This window comes from Gouania willdenowi, chromosome 1 (genome assembly GCF_900634775.1).
Source record: "Gouania willdenowi chromosome 1, fGouWil2.1, whole genome shotgun sequence".
NCBI classification, from domain to species: domain Eukaryota; kingdom Metazoa; phylum Chordata; class Actinopteri; order Blenniiformes; family Gobiesocidae; genus Gouania; species Gouania willdenowi.
In genome coordinates this window covers 32,533,778-32,555,760 of record NC_041044.1, presented here as the reverse complement: position 1 = coordinate 32,555,760, position 21,983 = coordinate 32,533,778, and the positions used below count along the sequence as shown (strand labels likewise).

The window sequence follows — 21,983 nt, the reverse complement described above, 5'->3', positions numbered from 1 at the left end:
TTTGTATTTCGTTTTTTAAAATGGGTTTTAATGGACATACGTTATTCAGGATGCCAAGGAATGCATTTGTAAAATAATAATAATAGATTTTATTTAAAAGCGCTTTTCAAGAAACTCAAAAACACTTTACAGGTAAAACAACAATAGCAAAACAGAGATGAAAACAAAGAAATATAAATCAGAAAAAAATAATATATATACAGTATATATATTATATAATTCAGTTTTCATTAAAATAGTCCTAAAGTAGATTTATCATATAGCTGGAAATATTGGAATCATATTTGTTGTTTTTGTTACCTTCTATCAGTGTTGGTTTTGCTAAAAAATGTATAAAATCTGAACCCTTAAAAGGTTTTTGCGACTTATTAAAATCACCTTGGTCGGAGTCGGAGCGGTCCGAGCCGAGGGTGGAGCCCACGCTGTCCATGCGTATCCTTTCTGCCTCCCCGGAGCCACAGCCCAAGGCAGCGGCCCCGGATCCGCCCCTCAACAGCTCCAGCTGACGCTGAAGATGTCTTTGCTCGCGCTCCAGAGACTCCAGCTGATACTGGCTCTTCCTGTCCACCTCTTCAAGTTTCTGGAAGAAAAACGCAGGAAACGCAAAGGTTGGGTGAAGCGAGGTATTTGTTCCAACTGCTGAATAAATATATGTAAAACTCATTTTGTGCGGCCCCCAATGCAAAATCCCCTAAAAACTGTCATTCCAGAAGTGTGAAGGAATATGAAGCTCAACATAATCAACAAAATAACTCAAAAACACACAAAATGATTGCAAAATGTCAAGGAAAGTGCAAAAAATAACAAAACACAAAAATATTGAATAAACAATAATAATATACACAAAATGAATCAAAGAATACAAAAAATGACTGAAATAACACAAAACAGCTAGTCATAAACAAAATGACTCCAAAGACACACAAAATTATGCAAAACGGCAGAAAAATGCCTAAAACACACAAATTGATGACAAAAAAAAATCAGAAAATGACAGAAGAATACATGACAACAAGAACACACACAAAATGACTAAAAACTCTAAAACACACACAAATCCTTTGTTTTTTCCTGTATTAATGCTCAGATTGGTCATTATTCTAAATGCTGACAGTAATATTGATAATGTGGCCCTGTGGTCAATCACATTTTTGTGGCCCCTGCTGTGATGAAAGTTGTCCATCTCAGGTTTATGGGTTCAAGGACAATCTGTGAGTTATAAAAAGTGATTCAGTCGTGCAACGACTCAGGACAACACATCAAATATGAAGATTGCTTTCAACAACTATTCCCATCAGATAGGACCTGAGGTGTGTGGATACAGTTTAGATCTGTAAAGCAAATGTTATTCAGACGGGAGAAGAAAGACCAAAGAGAAATCTGATGGTTCAAAGTCTGAGGGAGACAGACGTTGAGGAAGCAGATAAAGACGGAGAGGAAAAGGCAGAAGGAGAAACATCAAGTGATCATGAAGATAGACGTTAATTAGTATTAGGGGGATTTCCTTTCCTCATCAAAAAGTCTGTGAATAAGACAAACAGTCCCTGAGCCTCTGTATCCAGCCATTACACCCACTGCTTCCCCTTAGATCTTCCTCCTGTCAGCCATGACGCCTAGGAAAGATGACTGACTGACTGCAATGTGCCACAATTTAAGACCTCCGTTTACGTTTCATGTCACCACAAAATAAAGCCGAAGGAACCAGCACTGCGTCACGGATCATGTCACCAGGACATCAACTAACGGGCAAAAATATCAACAGTAAAACACAATGAGAAACTGCCCTGTTTCACTCTGGTCAAGGTTTAAGGCTGGTATGAAACCAGGACTAGAGGAACGCAGGCCTCACATGTACTTTTCCTGACAATATTGCACATTTACATTTACATAACCTTATTTTGCATGTTTGGTACAATTTTGTGAAGTTTAATGTGAGGCAGAAACGTTTCAACCCTGAAACGGAATTTAGGATTTTTTAAACAGAATTTAGGAGGCCCTAGTTAGTGTCTCCTGTTCTAATACACCTAATCCTCGATGCAGCTTTTTTCTACAATCAGCTACGTTGAATCAGAGACATTCAAGTGTTTTTCAACCATGGGGTCGTGACCCCCTGTGGGTTCGCCTGGAATTTTGAAATATTCTTTATTATTATTTAAAGGGTACCTGAAGTGAAATTGTATACAACAAAAAAATGTTTAATGTAACATCAATAAACAAAATATACACATTTTTTTAAAATTGAAATTAAAATATCATTTAAAAAAAATGATATATCTCATAAAATATACCATTTAATTATTATTATCTATGACACACAATCTCAAATAAAAGTATTTTGGTACTTTAACTTTCTTAAATATAAATCTATAAATAAAATATCTGAGCTGACTACTCTGTATTTGTAATAGAGTACAACAAACATGATGATGATCAAATATTACTTCTAGAGAAAAACTGTCTCTGGAGTCACCAGAAATGTGTGATATAAGCCCGAACAAGGTCGTGAACCGCTGCTTTAGGACCAAGTTTGACAAGAGGCGACTTATTGATGCAGCCCAGTCAAAACTCAGACATGAATCCAAAAGTGAAAGTATGTGGTTCCCCAGACAACAGGAAGATGCTTGAATAATTTAGCTGTTTACGTCCCCAAATTAAAGAAGTTGATTAGTTATTGAAGTTTTCATTTATCTTCCTCACTCTAATGCACTTCACAAATGGGCATTTTAAAGGTTGTTGGCACGTTGTGTGAATGGATTCATGCAAATAAATAATCCAGTCTACACACGCAAGTAGGAGAGAAACAAAATAACTTGGCAAGGCTCTAAATGAAATTTCTACACAGTAAAAATGTTTTTTCCATGTCGTGATGAAATATTTACTGCAGCAGGAGGTCCAATAAATATGCACAGTACAGCCATAAAAAAACATATTCATCTCAGCATCTACAGTTGCCCAAATCTACTGCGTCACATGGAGACACAATGGAAATGAATCCGTTTCAGTGTCGCTTTGTTGTATTTGTTTTATCTTTGCATTACATCTAAAGCAGTGGTTCTCAACCTTTTCAGCCTGAGACCCCCAAAATAAAGGTGCCAGAGAACGGGGACCCCCACTGTACCTGGAAGCGGTTGAACACAGACATGAACATTTAATTTGAAATACTTATTAATTGCTGAAGGGAAGATGGGGTTTACACTCTGTTATGATTCTCACACACATGCACATACAGGACATGTGGACATGTATTAATGGAGAGATGTCAGAGCAGGGCTGCTTTCACTATGAAGGGAGCGCACCAGACCAGTGTTGTGGTTCGGTGCCTTGCTCAAGGGCACCTTGGCAGTGCTCGAAAAGTGCCCTGGCACCTCTCCAGGTATGAGAACAACTTCCGTTTTTTGGTCTGCACCCGGACTTGAACCGGCGATCCTCAGATTCCCACCCTAAGCTACTGCCACCAAAAAGAACATTGATGTGTAGACAGGACCATCTATAAGGGGGAATAGGGGGGAGAGCTTTTTGGGGCCCATCCATAAAGTCAGCAAAATGATGGTCCATTGTTCTATTAATCTGTGATAACCACATTTATTTATCTGAATAATATCCACTGTTATCCAGGGAGTCCATTATCATTTGCACCATAGTATATAGTCATCTTAAATATGTAAATCCTTGTTTTAATCAGAAATAAGATGGGTTAAAAGTGATCAAAAATGGTGGAAAAGGTGGTGAAATGGGATTTTAAAAACTACAGACAATTGGTTAAAAGCTGCAAATGAGAGTGGAGAGGGGTTGGGGTAATGCAATTTAAAAAGTAGACACAATTAGTTTAAACTGTCAATTAATGGGCAAGACAAATTGTGAATTGGCAAATATAAGCATGAAATATGGTGAAAATAGCTTAAAAGTGAAAATAATGGGTCAACATAAGCAACATTAGGTGAAAAAAGTGTTGGAAAGGGTTTATAAGTGACGCAAATGTCTTGAAAGTGGAAAAAATGTGGGGAAAAGGCACTTAACTTTGATGGAGAAATGACAGGAATGGGAGTAATGTAGCAAAAATGCATTAAAAGAACTAAAAATATGGCAAGAAAAAGCAATGAAAATAGGTTCAAATATGGCAAGTTTGGTGTAGTAGAAAAAGGGTAAAAATAAGGAAAAATGGGTTCAAATTGTTCAGAAAATATTCTTAGTTTCTTGAAGGCATCTGGTGACCCCCTCCCAGTGTCTCGCGACTCCAAATGGGGTCCTCACCCCAAGGTTGAGAACACCTGCTCTGAAGAACACCTGGAAGCTTGATCAGAAGATAATATCTAACACTAGAGCACGTGTCAAACTCAAGGCTCGGGGGCCAAATCTGGCTCTTTAGAGCTTAAAATTTAGCCTCCAGGAGTAAAAATAACAGAAAACATCAACTATTGTGTAAATAACCAATTAATTCAGTTTTAGATATCAAAGTTACTCCAAATAAAAATTAAAAAAAATCACTGAAACCACAATATTTGTAGGGTATTTTGCTCTATTTAGCTGGGACCAGGAAAATGGTGGCAGTATTTCCTGTTTATACATTATAAAGTATTTTTTCTTTATGTTGTGGCAAAAATGCACATTTGTCCTTATTTGTCTTCCCACTTGCAGTGTAAAGCAGGACCAGCTTCAATACCTTTATATGTGCTTTGGCTTTGTTAAGCAGGCCCAGGGTGGTGTGGCGGTTGCAGTCGGGTCCGAGGGGAATGAGGGCCTTCAACCGCTCCAGACACAGCCGCAGGTGAGCTCGTCTACAAAGGAGAGCAAACAAACGGTTATAGGTACACAATTTAAATATCAATAAAAACACAGCAGGCTGGAAGCACTAAAAGGAAGCAGAACAATGGGAATACTGTAGTGGAGCATCTTTTTTGGCCACACCTGGGACATTGTTCAGGCAAGTGGGGGTTACGCATGGATGGTTTATAACTGGATCAGCTTGTGTGGTGAGACTTAATGATAATCAGGTTGGACTGCATATCAAAGGTCTATTCAATCACTGTTGAATCAACTACAGACAGTCATACACACATGGGTTGGTTATTCCTGCTCTCGTCTAGAAAGCATTCACGCACAATTCATACCCATTTGTACGAGGCAATGCGGGTGAAGTGCCTTGCCCAAGAACTCAAGGACAATGACTTGGGTAAAGCAGGATTCGAACCCCCAACCCTTCTGTTATTAGACGACCCATTCTACCACTGAGAGAAATAGCGAAATAACCCGGAAAATACCCTCATCAACATGCTTTAGGAAAATTTCACACATTTGCTCTAAAATCTTGTAAGACTTTGCAGTCAAGATTTGAGCGTAAACACTTCCATCTTCTGAAGCATTGAAAAATGGAAATATCAACAAGATCTAACTTCATTAATGCCCATTAAGCATTTTGGGTCGTTTAGTATGCCTGTAAACTGTTGGGAAATCTTAAATGGAAAATCAGAGGCCCTACAGGTTTTTATTACAGCTTAAAACTATCAATTGATTGTATAATGAACACGTTTTGGCTGTATCCTTACCAAACACCAAACCTCTGCAACACAAGCAACTCAGACAGTTGTTTGGTAGCTATAGAAGATCAATGGATAGATAGAAAATGGTCCTAATTCATTTTCAACAATGGTCAATGTAAAAAAAACAAAGCAGTTTATTACTTCAGGAATCAAAGCATCAGCATATTAACAGAAAGACAAGCCACTGTACTTCCTCAATCAATGGCCACCCACACTCACGCAACCCAAAGGAGATAAAAACAAACACACCCTGAATTGCTGATGCTCGCTCTGCCACATACAATAACCACTTCTGCATAGTTTAGTCATGTGTCAGGAGATTGTTTTTATTCTGCTTTAAATTGTAAAGTGTCCTTGGGTGGCCTGAGAGGTGCTTTTAAATAAAATGCATTATTATTATTATTATTATTATTATTATTATTATTATTATTATTATTATTATTATTATTATTATTATTATTAATAATAATAATGTACTTTCTTATTTTGTTAAATAATGTCTACTAAATTGGAATATTTTCCTTTCTTAAACATGATTTATAGAAATATAAATTAGGATATTTTTCATCCTTATTTTGCAATTGTATTTATTGTGATTTTTAAGCCAATTAATAATAATAATTAAAAAAAAAAAATTCTGTTTTAATTTCTTTTTACACCCATATTCGGAAAAAAATACCAAAGTTTAGCACAACTAATGAAGAGCATATGTTTTGTATGCTAATACAGGAAGTACTAGAGTACAGTAAAACACACTGCTGTGCTCCTTTCATGAATGATTCATTCTTCCTTCGCAGGTATTCTTTACACCTGAGTAAAGCTGCTCGTCTTGCCTACATTATAAAACACTGAATACGGGGATGGGAGGTGGTTGAGTGATGGCATTCTGGGAACCCTGTTTGAATCACACTCTGTCATCCTGACAGCGTCTTATTTAACGACTGGAGACGGGCCCCAGGTACTATCTATCCTGCTAATGGACCCGAGCTGAGCGTTAAAGAGAGATAATTGTAGCTATAACACAATCAGTGCACCATTAGCAAAGGGCCGGCCCTTTAAGCCTGCCTGAGGGGAAAGGGTGGAGAGACATTAGGAGACTGTGGACTCAGTGAAGCGACACAGACTCAGGAAGGATCCCTGTGGGATGCCCGATGGAGGCGAGCCGGGGGGGATCACAGCCTTGATCTCAACTCATCAAGTTCCTGTGCTGGGCCAGACAGGCCTTTGCTTTGCTCTGCTACGTTACCACTAGTGAATGAGAGTGGGTTGTCAGTGTGTGTGTGTGTGTGTGTGTGTGTGTGTAGGGTTAAGCTATGCATGGACGGTACTGATAAGATAACATAAGAGCATGGCCATTAGTGCCAATGTACCAGTACCTCATGTATTACGAGTGTGCTTTTACTGTTTGTACAAGTGCAGTGTGTTTGTGGAGCTGTCACAGTACACACACACACACACTTTTGTTCTGAGAGTTTGCATGATGACTCTCAGTCTGGCTCAGGTCTCTTTAATCAGTGCTAAATCACAGACCTTTCCTCTTTATCTGAGAACTTTCTATCTGTGTCTCGTCTGAACCCAGACAAGTGACGATAAACAGTCAGTCACCACTTATTCATCCTCAGATCCATCACAGCAGACTGAAATGATACATGAAGCTTAAAGGCAATGAAGACACAAAACAGCAAGAAGAACAATATGGCAACCTATAGCATAAAACGGGTCTTTGATTTAGATTGAATTGCTCTGAGGTGTTTTTTTCACCAATGACTGAGAATATATTTTACTTTGGTTCCACTTTGATCTGAATTGTTAAGTTTGTGGTTGTAGGAGTGAATGGATAGTTCTGTGGGTGATACTTTCAATGAAAGAAAATTGGATAATCATTGTAGAAAAACACCCCAGGAACAATAGTAACCACAACGACTTTAGCCTGTCATACTAACTATCTAGACTAGCACTGTTTCTCAAATAAGGGAAGGTACAAGGGGTACTATTCAGGAGCCAATAAATCAGTGTTTTTTCAACCATAGAGTCGGGACCCCATGTGGTGTCGCCTGGAGTTGAAATGGTGCTATCTGAATTTTCTGAAAAATTTAAATTGATTTTTGAATTTCTTTGAATTATTATGCTTTTTTTTACATGAAAACAACACACAATCTTAAACAACTGTATTTCTATACTTTCACTTTGTGAAATATAAATCTACTTCAGCTAAAATGCAAAGTAAAACAAATATTGAATATCGAAAACTGATTCTAGAAAAAAAAATGTCTCGATATCAAAATGGGGTCACGATCCAAAAAAGGTCTGGAACCACTGCAATAAATACTGTTTCTTCCACTTATTTATAAAACGAGACACTTTAAAATGTGTGTCATCATGAGCTCGTTTATTCCATCATTATGCTCTATAGTTTTTTTGTTTTGTTTTTTTAAAATAGTTTTCTAAGCAAAATGTTGTAGTTGGATAAAGGGGGTACTTGGATTCAGAAATAAGAAAAAGGGGGTACTTGAGCCTAAAAACATTTAGAACCATTGATCTAGAGTACTGTAAATAAAGCAGTGGGTGGATTATAGTAGAGGCTGATATATAATAGAATTTTATTTAAATAGGGACGATATGATTATACATAGTTCCAATAAAATCAATGTAACTAATGTGTACAGAGTTTAATATATATATTGCTAATTTCCAACTCTCGTCCCAGTTGGGCTTTCACATGGGATATTACAGTCAATGAACTACAATGTAAAACGTAAGTAACTTTTATTTCTATAGCACCGTTCTCAGACAAAAAGCAACAAAGTGCTTCACAACACAGATTAAAAACAAACAAACAAAAAAAAAACAGTACACACAGTATAAAAGGCCATGACAACATAGAATCATAGCAGCCCAAGAGAAGCCAATTAAAAGCTTGAACAAATAAAAGGGTCTTTAGTTGGCTTTTGAAGGTGTCGACAGAGTCAATAGAACGCATAGAGAGCTTAAGATCGTTCCCAAGCCTGGGAGCAACAGCCTGGAAAGATATGTCTCCTCTGGTCCAAGAACGAGTGCGAGGAACCATCAGTAGATACTGATCCACAGTATAGCACACATGGTAAAACACACTTGGCACTCAGTTGTGACGTTACCCTGTGTGTGTGTCCCTGCCACCCTCCTTACGTTTGTGCTGTTAGGTGTGCGTTATCTCGCGTGGCCAGCTACGATTGCATGGGAACTAAGAAAGAAGTACCAAGGCATTTCAAACTGGGGCCTAGTATTCGTAGCACATTTTCTTAGTCCCTTCTCTCCTGAGGTTAGAAGAAAGGCTGAGCAGGTAGGAGGAGTTATAATATGATGTAAGGAAACTATACCTAACAGATGCTTAAACGATGATCATCCCTGAGGTATGAATTTCTGTGGACAGCTTAATCAAACACTCAAAAGGCAGAGCTACCATGTTGACAGCAGTCATTTGTTCATTCAGCTTCTAGAAACACTGCTCTGTGGTCATTTGAGAGGGACATTCTTTACTTTAGTGGTTGACAACCGCAATCAGCATGAGCTCAAGGCAAAATGACGCAAAAAAAGTTTGTGTGAAGCTTCAAAGAATGTGATTTGTATATTTATTTTTGGTGATGTCATGGCGACAACATCCAGAAAATCCTTTAATACATGAAGCCCACAGAACACTGAACAATGGTTAGGTGTGGCTGGTGTAGCATTGAGAAATCAAATGTTAAATCAGGCATATGCAACGTGCAGCCCTCCATCTAATTTTGTGCAGACCCCAAAATAAACACACAAAATGGCTCTAAACCCACTCAATTTTAGAGAAAAATACACAAAACAACAAAATGTCAACAAAAAATTGAGAAAATTACATCAAAAACAGACAAGAGGACTATAAAAATATACAAAAACAAAAAACTTATGTTCTTTCCTTTATTAATGTTTAGATCAGGTCATTATTCTAAATGCTGACATGATTGTTGATGGCCCTTGAATCACCTAGCTGTGGCCCTCACTGTAGCAAAAGCTGTCCATGTCTGTATTAGATTAATGTTACTTACATAAGCTTGTTTGCACGTATTATCCAGTCCAGTCTTTTTCATTGAAAAAAAAAAAAAAAAAAAAAAAACATGTACACCCGCAATGCACTGTACACTGAGACCTTATCTGTAATCAAACACTGGGTTTGACGCTTATTGTCGAAACACGCCCAAGTATGAACTCTGTGCGTCATTTTTGGGCTAATCTGGGGCAGTATGACACATCATCAGTGCAGCACTTTGATAACCAAAAATGAAAACCTTAAAAAAGCTCAAGAGGGAGTTTTTTTGCTCCTTTGAAAGAACACTGTGTAACTGCAAAATATCGAAGCAGGAATGATGTTTTATTATCAGAAATAATAATAAAAAATCACAGCCTGGTAATTGTCAAAGGCTTTATCTTCCTCCAAATGCATTCTGCTGCACAATGGCTATGTATGGCGGTTGACTGTAATATGTAATATATTGAGTGTACGGTATTAATAACGTGTCTTCCTGCAACAGCATTATCTTGAGCAACAGACGTGGATGACGTTTGGACTCAGAATGTCCAATCCAGAACCAAACAGCCTCCAAACTGTTGCTTTCTTTTCACTTCTGCACTGTTCAGGCTCATCTTCAAGCAGTGTTTTTCAACCTTGGGGTCGGGACCCTATGTGGAGTCGCCTGTAGTTTAAATGAGACCAGAAATGTCTAGTAATTATTAAAAAAAATTGTTTAATTTATTTCAAAATTAGCGCACGGTGGTTTAGTGGTTAGCACTTTCGCCTCACAGCAAGAAGGTCCTCGGTTCAAGCCCTGGGGTAGACACTTGTGTCCTTTCTGAGTGAAATTTGCATCTTCTCCCCGTCCGCAAGTTTCCTCCAAGTACTCCGGCTTTCTCCCACAATCAAAAAACATGACTGTTGGGGTGATTGAAGAATTCCCCGTAGGAGTGAGTAGGGCTGGACGATATATCAAGATTCAAGATATATCGCGTTTTCAATTTTGGCGATATAGAAAATACAATATCGCCTATATCGTTATTTATATTTTTAGAGCTTTTTTTAAAAAAAACAAAAAAAACAAACAAAAAAAAAAACACTTGTTTTAGATAGATAGATAGATAGATAGATAGATAGATAGATAGATAGATAGATACTTTATTTTAGGAGTCGCTGCTTGCACTACCTCTCAGAACAGCATGAAAAGAACAGTTAGATGAATTCCTGAGTGCATCCTAACCCAGACCTCCCCTAAACAAGCCACATTAAATAGCTCACTCACACGTACTGTCCTTTATAGGAGAAAAAGCCAAAAGTGGCACATTTTGTGCAACTGTTTGTGCCTGCATAGCATTTTGCATCAGAAGATTTAACCTTGAATTGTATTTCTGGTCAGACTTCATTTGAATTAAAATTATCGATATTTATATCATATATCACCATTTTGGCAAATATCGAGATATGAGTTTTTATCCATATTGCCCAGCCCTAAGTGTGAGTGGTTGTTTGACTGTCTGTGTGTTATCCTGCAATGGACTGGTGCCCTGTCCAGGGTGTACCCCAGACCCTAACACCCAGTGTGAGCCGGAGATGTGCCCTGGCAGACCCCCGCGACCCTAAAATAGGACAAAGCGGGTCTGAAAATGGATGGATGGATTTTAAAATTAACATTCTTTTTCAAATTAAAGGGGGGGTATCATGTAAAAATCACTTCTTCAAATTTTATATCATGTTAGTGTGTCATTCCCTCCTGAAAAACATACCTCCAGTGTTGCTCAGATTGATTCACATATTTTTGAGTAATCTTTAAATCTCCAGCCAGAAGCCATTTTCTTGCTGGTTTGCTCGAGGGGACAAAGCTCCGCCTGGGGACGATGACCCTCCTCCTCCTATGTTCTCTTCCTCAGTCGATCCCACAGCACCCACTCTGCAGATTTAGCTTTTAATTTTAATATTTTAAATACATTTCTAAGAAACCCCTGGCTTATGTTGTCTGTACTCATTTATGTATGCATTAAGTTTTTTTCATATTTGCGACATTTTACAAACAATTTTTGGTAGCATAGTTGTTTGAGTATGTTATAGAATGGTACTATGTGCCTGAAAAAACATGAGACCCCCCTTTAAAACACACAATCTTGTGTTCCTAGTTCAAATAAAAAGCAGTAAAAAAAATATATTGCGGGTGGCGCAACTTCTCACTAATCCTGTCTACCCTCTATTTAGGTTATATCTATCTATCTATCTATCTATAACTAATTCTAGAAAAAAAAAATGCCTTTGGGGTCACCAGAAATTCTCAATATCAAATTGGGGTCATGATCCAAAAAAAGATTTGGAACCACCGTCTTAAAGGAAAGTCATGAAGGACAGTTGACTGAGGCAGTTTGACCCACACTGCTGGAACACTTTGTAACACTGTGTCCGTACGAGGTCAAACTCCCTGACCGAGAGCCCAAGGATCATAAGCTTATGGAAACGGGTGATTCCCCTCCCAAGACGGGCCTGTAATCCCTGAAAAGGCCTGTTTATCATGTCGACCCACAGCCAAAGAGTTTAAGCCTGGTGCAGCTTACAATATGAGTGGCAGCTTGTGACCAGAAATACCTACGTACACGCTGCAGGCTGAATCTCTTTCACTTCCACCCTCTCACAGCTGATGGAAGGGAAAGCCACAGCCTTCTGTCTCTGGGTTCAGAGAAAAGGACTGGTGTTGGTTACATAAACTGGGTGACTGACTGGTTAGGTAAACCTGTACAGAGGATGTGACATCATAAGTCAACTTGTAGCATGACTGGACGGCTGGGGTGAAGGTGATAAGAAACTGTCACTGGTAATAAGGCTGTCTTTGTGGCTAGGTCTATTTTGAATATTTTAGATAAATGTGAAAACAGAGGGATTTTTACTCGGGGTGTCGCCATACAACTTTTTCCCTTACCATAGTGATATTGTAGCCTTGAGTATTGTCCGATACCGATACCAATCTGATCCGATATCAGTACGAATCCTACATACTTTTCTTACTTATTTTGTTGTGTGGAATGTTAGTAAAGGCTCGATTAAGTGATATTATTTGAACAGAAAACAATAATCAGCAAAAGTAGATATGAGAAAAACTAACCCATTCATTAATAAACAATTTCATAAAAAAAAAATATATATACATATATATATATATATATAAGACCCTGAAAAATAACATCAATAAATCAAAAAATGACAAAAAACACTAGTTTAACTTAAACATAAGAATATTCTACAATTGAATGCAATAAGGGCTCTATTCTCCCATGTGTGTAAGTCCAAAAAGCCATGCAACGGCACTGCTTTTGGCTGCGTACTATTCTCTCCCTCTACTTAAGTCAGTATCTCAGATCAGGACACCTATACTTTCCACAACTAGATTTTTACTAAAAAGAGAAATCAAAAACAAGCATGATTTGTCTTGATATGAGTAACTACAATTAATGTATTAGGCAAAAACGCACCATCAGGAAAAACAAAAAAAGGGAAAAGTCTTTACACATCTACTAGTTGCGCGTGAATTGAAGCACAAACAATGCAGATCTTTGTAGGCTCAAACTCTGAACTTTGTAATTGCTGGCCTGACGATCAGAACACACTGAACAAGGAGCCGTCCACCTGTGGAGCTTCATTATGTAACATGTAGCCAATTACCGGCTGGTCCTGAGCCCCAAATTGTCACGTAACAAACGTTAAATCAAATCCCATTAGATTGGCAGCAGCTTTGATTGGCAAAAAATAAATAAAAAATGAATCTACCCGAGGGCATAAGCACATGATTGCTCACAAGGTATCATCTAAGAAAACACAAACTCACAGCTTAGTACATTTTGATTGCGATAATCAAAGGAAACCACATCCAAAGTTGCAGCTTGTGCTGAATAAATGTAAAACAGGGCTCTGGAAGGGACTTGTGATTTCTTACTGGAAAATCACTGGATTAAATTGGATTATCGGATTAAAGTGTCAATTAAAATTGCGGAGTTTGGGTGGAAAAGAAAAAAAAAAACATTCTGGAGATATATATTGATTCTTCCACACTACCCATCACTCAAACCACAGTGGTAGCAGTTTTCACAGACATTATACACGTCAGTAAATCAACCACTCAGATTTTACTAGGGTAAAAAACACGTTTTTTATTAGCTCTGGGCAATATAGACCAACATTCATATCTCAATATTTCTTCTCAAAATGGTGATATTCGAAATAAATCTTGATATTTTTTAACTTAATATAATCTTACCAGAAAGACAATTCAGGGTTAAATTTACTGATGCAAAATGCCACACCGGCACATTTATTAAAGGTCTCATGTCATGCTATTTTTCACCCATCTCCATTTGTTCTAAGAACCAAGTTTTAGTCACTTTCTGAGCAACTCTACACAAACAGGCTGATTTGTGGGTGGGTTCTGTTGTGTGGCTTGTTTAGCGATCCATCCATCTGTGCTTTTTATGGTGTTCTGTTCTGACAAGTATCCAAAGCACCGATTACTAAAATTAATATTTTAATACAAAATAATATCGTTATAGAAGCAATATTGTAATTTTCTATATCTACGTATATCAAAACAGAAATCGCGATATATCTTGAATCTCAATATATTGCCCAGGCTTCATTTATTATTTTACACTTTCCAGCACTCAAAGGACAAATTATTTGGGTTGTTTAAAACCTTCAGTGGATTCTTAAATTCTGCTCCTAACCCAAAGGCAAGGCTTTCCAACTCACACTAGTGCTACTTCCTCCTGAGATAATCTACACACATACACACACATAGATCTAGCCTGTGTGTGATTTTGGCAAAGTTTCTGTCTGTGTGTGTGTGCGCGCACACTCCTGCAGACAATCATATGGCCCTGAGCTCCTGACGGGCCCCTGATGGGCCCCTGATGGGCATGTAGGCGGACCTTTTGGCATTAACGCGTGAGCGAGCAGCCAGCGAACCACCATACCTCCTCTCTGTAGCATCCAGGCTTTTACTCATCCATCACAAGCAGTCCCATGGTTTTCTCCTCCCCTAAAAAAATGTCTTTATTTGGATACACTCTACTTCAGCTCAACTACACAACTTGTGTTAGTATTGTACATTTTGTAATATAAATCTAAAATCCTCTCTGTTCGTCTCTCCCTGCTGGTGTGGAGCTACTTACACAGATCCATAAATCCCATCCAAGACAGTATAGTGCTGGGCAATATATCAAGATTCAAGACATATCGAGTTTTCTATTTTGGCGATATAGAAAATTACAATCTAGCCTGTATCATTATATATATATATATATATATATATATATATATATATATATATATATATATATGTATATATTTTTATAGCTCATTTTGTATTAAAATACTCATTTTAGGAGTCGCTGCTTTCACTACTTCTCAGAACAGCACAGTTCGATTCTTCCCCTAAACAAGTCACACTACAAAACTCACTCACACATGCTGTCCCTTATAGGGAAAAAAGCTAAAAGTGGCACAAATTGTGCAGCTTTTAGTTAATAAATGAGCCTGAGTGGCATTTTGCATCAGTAAATTAACTGTTTTTCTGGTCTGACTATATTTTAATTAAAAATATTGAGATTTCTATCATATATCGGCCAGCCCTATCATGCACGCACGCACACACGCGCGCACACGCACACACGCACACACACACTTGAAAAAAAAAAAAGGTACAATCATTATTAGATTCTCATCTATAGTAACTTATACTCAAACTTGGAATTCCTATCTACTAAAACCTTGTTTTAATGCACACAGGCATAAGTGACTGATGTCAGCATCTTACTGTGTTTTCCATTAGTTGGAAACAATCGGAGCTGCTGTTTTGAAAACATCTCTCCAAGTGTGGCAGACATGAGCAGCGTGCAGCAGACTGTGCAAGTCAAGCCCAGCTGTAAACACACATGAACAAAGTTAGCTTTGTAAGGTCAGTTCTACCAAACCCCAATCATGTTAAAATACCAAGATGGCCTTGGAGATAAAAAGAGGTTTTTAGGGTTTTTTGTATTTTTATTGAAGTTAACTAGTACAGTGCCTGTTGGAAACATGTATTCATGTGGAAGCTTAAGTAGAGTTGTCAATTATGGCCAAATGAGTATGTGTTTGAAGGTTGGATGTACAAAGAGGTGTACATACTCTGTACTCTGTAGTGTTATAAAGGGGTATATTTGAGGGTGCAAAGTAAAATAGCGTGTGTGATTTCCCTGGTTAGGGTTAGGCGTTCAATGCACTACAAACTCAATGAGTATATACTGCCTACTATATACTATTAGTATGATTAGAATGATGAGTGTTCCCACTGAAGTATATTTCCAAGTTTCCCAAGATGCACCTACAACAACAAAAGCTTGAAGCACACTGAGGTTAAATATCATTCATTCTCCACCTTTGAAAGTTCTGAAAACCTTTAAGGTGAAAAAGTGACCAAGTAGAATATCAGCATGTGGTCATTTGATCCAAAAAACTCGCGTAAACACAATTCATGCTGACATTAGGGAGATTTTCTGAGACCCACCATTGCGCTAATGAGAAAACTTCTGATTAACTTCAAAACAAGAGCCCTATTTACAAAAATGTTAAAAAGTCATGGAGGAAAAGAAGAGATGTTTTTGTTTTGAAAAGGGGATGTTTGACATTTAGCTTGAAGCCGGTCCCAGGACGATTCAACATTCCGCTCGCAATGCATCATGGGGCGGTTGTTGAGTATGACTAGTGTGCCCACCTTGCATACTTAAAAAATGTTCCGATACAGTATACATCTGGGTATTACTTGCATACTCAATCTTTCAATACTATCTAATGTGAAAGCACTACATTCTAATTGTGACGTCAGACTTAGTATGAGTAGTACGATGGTATGCCATTTCGAACACAGCCATTGGGGCTCTTAATGAGACAAGACTGGTTTGCATAACAGTTGAAATTAGAGAAGACATGGGCACCTACAAACAAAAATGTGATTGTCAACATTGTGTAATTTAATATTGAGTCATTTTGTGTTTTTCTTTCCTGTTTTTTGTGTATTTTGGAAATTATTTTGTGTATTGCATTGGGTTTCCTATTCCTTTAACTTCTTGAATTTCAAATTTCGAGGGATTTGTTTTCGTGAGCCGTACAAAATAATGTCTGAATTAGAGCTAGGATCAACCAAGACTTAAAATCTTTCATCTAGACAATTCATGATATAAGGGGGCTGTGAGAGATGAGAAGAAGAAAATGAACATTCTTCCTTACCGACCTTGGTCGGTTGAAGCAAACGCTACAGCGCTAACAACATAGCTGCCCTAGATTCATAACTTGTGAACGCATAAATAATACATCACTTCTCAGCCATTCAAGATGTGTGACATAATTTCTGGACCAGCTTTTAAAGGGGAGGGTCAGATTTCCAGCACAGATACCAGTCAATACATTTCTCTCTGGCAAATCACCCTCTCTCTGAAAACCCATTTAACATACACACACACACTCCCAAACTGACCTACTTCTTCTACATGTGCAGGGTGAAAATGTTACCCTTCACCCAGTTATTTCACTAATTAGACATCATTATCATCAATGACTGTGTCAGCAGGAAATCTGTGAAAGTGATTAAATATTAAGAAAGCTTTACAGGGAATGATGAAGAACAAAAATCAAACATGTTCAGGGTGGGAAAGCTATTGTTTCTCTGACGTCTTTCACCATCTGTGACGTCAAGGCTCATTTAATGCAGCCTCAAATCCTGATGTACAGTACAGTTAAAGATCATAGGGGGTGTTTAGAGTATTTAGAGAAACAAAGCCTCATTAGAAACAGACTAAACCCCATCCACCCAGCACGAAATCAAAGCCAAAGAAAGTCATTATGTTGAATACAATAGAAATAATAAATTGAAAATGCAGGCACAGATGTTTTTCTTTTCTGTGTGTTTGAGCTTGAGTGCATGTCTCAGCTCTGGGAAAAAACCACAGTGGTGTAACATGTGTGCATGTGGTGTAAACATAATATACAGTAAGATGTAGAGGCTTACAAGGATCCAGTGAGAACTAAAGTAGAAACTTCCTCATTATTAACCCATGACGTCGTATAATATTCATGTGCTTGTGAAACAAAATTCTTTGAAAATCCTCCAACTCAAATGTATTGATAAAGTCACATAAAATCGAGTTTTATTGATATTTTTGTTGAAATTTACATTACCTACTATATTTATCTACCTTAATTTGATTTAGTCTTCATAGAATGTTTCAGACCATACAGTTGGTGATCATCGGCACAATGTTTCATCATTTATAGCAGTGTTTTTCAAATGGGGGTACGCAATGGCACTACAGGGGTACTTGAGAGAGAGAGAGAGAGAGAGAGAGCGAGAGCGAGAGAGAGAGAGAAAAATTAACAAATAAAGAGTCATTCGTGGTCCCACCTTAGGTGTGAGTTGACCGGAAATGATAAAAACTGTAGAAATAAATCTATTCAGGAGCCACTAAATCAGGGTTTTTCAACCTTGGGGTCACCTGAAATTTCTAACAAATGTAAATACATTTTTGATTTATTTTAATTATTATTTATTTATTTATTTTTTTTTTTTAATAACACAACGCACAATCTTAAGCAACTGTATTTCTATACTTACACTTTGTGAAGTATAAATCTAGTTCAACTAAAATGCAGTAAAAATAAAAGAAAAAAAAATGAGCTCAAACATGATCAAAATCTAATTCTAGAAAAAAATGTCTTTGGCGACACCAACAATTCTTGTTATCAAAATGGAGTCACGATTACACTCTGTAGTAGTTTTTAAACAGTTTTCTAAGCAAAATGTTGTAGTCGTACAAAGAGGTAGTTGGATTTTTCAGGTATTCCTGCTTTACTATGACATCCTGAGTCAAAAAATGTGCAAGATAGGAAGAAAAAAAAGGTAGAAAAGTTGTTATTAATGTGTAATGTTGTAATAAAGCATCTACAACAGCATTTAACACAACAGCTTGCTGTACTTTCTTACCACCTTTGTCTGCAGGCTGCGTTACCACAATGGGTGGCATTGTGTGCTAAAGACGCCTCCTCTAGGATTCTGTTTTTACATGCCGTGTCAACGTGGCGTACCTCTCTCCGTCTCTCTCACACGACTATACTGTCATGCTGCAGCAGACGTCATATGTTCTTCCACCCTTTGTGTTTTTTTATAGGGTTTAGATTCACAGCTGGAACACACTGGCACCAGCATGACTGCAAAACCCACTCCTATAAGCGCGTTGGCCAATTATAGTTATTAAATATCAGGCAAAAGATGATGGTAAAGGAAGACTGATTCAAATACAGAAAACATTAGTTTCCAAACTTTATTGGAAGATAAAAGATCAGTGTGCGTTTTGATCATTGGATTTTTCCTCCAGAAAGGGATTTTATAAAAAGATTCTTTTTAAATTCAAAATTTTGATAGTGCTTTGAGATGACTATTATTGTAATTTGTGCGATATAATTGAAGTTGAATTGAAGATTAAAACTCAAGGTTCAAGAAAGGGTTAAAAAAAAAATCTTTACAAAAGGGTTTATTTTCATTTTCTGTTTCTAACAACAAAAAAATGAAATGAAAATGAAGAAGAGTCATTGAACAGCAACTTCCAGTCACACCATATTAAAAAAAGAGGGTGTTTTTGTTTCTCTGTTAACATTTCATTATTTGTTTTTTTGAGGAACAGAAAATGAAAGTCAACTAGTTTTTAAAGATCTGGTTATCCCTTCTAGATCAAGATGAAGAAAAATGCCTTGAGTTTCAATGTTGTTACATTTTAAAATGAAAATCAAATAACTACTCATTTTGTTTGTTTGTTTTAAAAAATATATATACATTTTCTGAATAAAAAAAAATTCCAATGATCAAAACATACACTAATCAAAAAACTTGTCTTTGTTTTGTTTTTTTAATATCTTTGACCTGATGTCAAAGAAGACCTAAGCAACCAGTTGTGGCTAACATTAGACAAGAAACTGGAGCAATAATATCTTAATCCACACTGGGCATCACAGTGCTGAGACCTAAGAAACTTTAAGCTTGCAAAATGTAGCAATTCTTCTCACAGATGCAAATGAAAAAATAAATAAATACAAATGCACTAGATTAAGATGAATGTGGTAGAAGTATACATTTGTCCATTGTCGGCTTGTCCTGCACATTTCACTCGCGCACATAAGATTAAAGCAATATTTGCAGTGCTTCTTTTTCTGCCCTGACAGCCTGGTTTCCTCATCTCTTCTTTGAAATGTGGACAGATGGGATGGATGTAGAGTCAGAGTGAGATGGAGAGAGGGCGAGATCCAGAGAGTGGGGGAGGACAGAAAGTGTAATGTGCGTAATCTGCCCAGAAACTAGCCATTGCCACAAATGCTCTGTTCGGAACGTCAGCTGGTTTATTAAATGGAAAAAGAGTTAAACATAATCAGACTACATCAAAAATCACTCTGAAGCCATGAACTACAAATGGAACTTAAAAATGTAAAAAAAAACAACTACTGAAACACGTAGACAGGGGTTTTCAAGTATGTCTGGCTTTGGGACTCAACTCCGAATATCACAGTATGGCGCACTAAAGATAGGAGTTTATCTAATGATAAACAAAAAGCATGTGATCATCCTATTGAATAAAGGATGCTTTCTTTTTCATCTTCAATTCTTTAATCAAAACAAAAAAGTACGAATTACAAAATGAACCTTTTCTTCTCCCAAGCTTATCTGTATGTAAAACATCCTTTGAAAAGTTGCACAGTCAAATGCCTGCCCCCTCTTTTGGGTTGTGTCCCATGAGTTGGGAATTAATAAATTGAAAGTTTGAGAAATAAAAAAGAGAGAGTGATTTTAGTTCCATTATTAATATACTGTAACTAAGTAATATAATAACATCTTTAATTTACTCAGTGCATTTCAAAAACACTTAAAGACACTTTACAAATCCAAAATGGAAACAGAGAAGAACAAACAGATTACATAAAATAACAAATATACAATCACAAAAGACAATAAAAACAAAATCATACCAAATGTAACATGAATAACTAATGATTAATGATAAGTAGTTTTAGCAGTTGAAAGCAAGTCTTATAGTTTTGCTTTAATTCTAAGGTTGTTGAAAAAAAATGTTTGATTGATTGACTGACGCAAAAGAACCTTTGGAACACATGGCAAACCAGGGGGTTAAACAACAGAGCACGACAAATACAAAAATATTTTGACTTTGCGCTTAAAGAACAGTGCAGGAATGTAATATTATCCTCAGTGCAAAACTCAATGAATAAGGCGTTAACTAAAAATATAGTTGACAGCATAAAGAATCAACCAAGTGCAAAAACTAATGCTTATTGTGTCCAGAGAGAAACTTACCACAGCATCAGCAATTTGACCTCTGCTGCACTCCAAAGTTTATTACCTGCTGGTGATAAACTGCACTGTCCGCATGACAGCTAATTGATAAACGGAGGTAAGGGTGCCATTTCTCTTAAATGCAACTAAATCTTTAAGAAACCTATTAAATTTTAACAAGTAGGAAATTGAATAAGGTCTAGGAAATGCATTGTTGAGTAAATAAATATAACTTCTAAGCATGCACGGAGTTGTAACATCAATCCCACCCCCCCCCCAAAAAAAAGTTACATTTTCCCTCTGGCTGGTAGCTGCTAGTAAAAATGAATATAAATTGGAAGCTGAAATCTAATTGGAAACTCGGGAGGTATAAAACGCAAATGGCAGTTTAAAAATCAATGTGCCCTTGCAGAGACCAAACTCATCAATCCCAAGGCCAACAGTGGTAAATACAGTGGAACACAGTTGATCTCTAGATAAAGCAGGGATGCTGTTATGATGTAGAAACCACCTACAGCACAAACAAATAAGTCCGATTGGGATGAAGAGGAAACTGGGTAACAACAAACATACTTTGAGAGAAACGGGATGAAAGGAGAGTGCAGCAATTTGCTCTCTTCTCCCAGGCACCACTGCACCACGTGCTCACACACATGTACACACACAAACGCACGTGCAGAAGAGTTTGAGTGCAGAGGGGGATGCGCTCTCTGTGTGGCTCGACCAAGAGACTGTGGAGCTGAAAACCCATGACTAACACACGGATTAGTTCACACGTGCACACTGCCTTTTAATCTGCTCCACTGACAAAGGATGGACAACACAAGAAGAGAAAGAAGGCGAAAGACAGCGCCATGGATGGTTGAAAAGAAAACGGTCAACAAGTCAGATGGTAAGAAGGGAGTTGACGTTGGTGGGACAGATTTCGACGTTTTGGGTAAGGTGTTCAGTGGACTTAACCAAACGACCTATTCATATATGACTTGTCCACTATACACCAAACTCATCTGTTTAGGAGTTTTTGAGAAGCATTTCGGTTTTTTTTTATTTTTGA

The 21,983-nt window shown here is 37.4% G+C and overlaps 1 protein-coding gene across 2 annotated transcripts in view; it reads right to left on the bottom strand.

The window, feature by feature from the left end:
* The window catches only part of mxi1 (max interactor 1, dimerization protein), a 42,669-nt gene that overhangs the window by 4,160 nt on the left and 16,526 nt on the right, over nt 1-21,983 (bottom strand). For both annotated transcript variants that reach the window (XM_028456023.1, XM_028456029.1), the window contains exons 4-5: nt 4,661-4,775; nt 379-580 (exon numbers count right to left, since the gene is read on the bottom strand). In XM_028456023.1, coding sequence (XP_028311824.1) covers nt 379-580; nt 4,661-4,775 — 317 coding nt within the window. The remainder of the gene's footprint in view (nt 1-378; nt 581-4,660; nt 4,776-21,983) is intronic.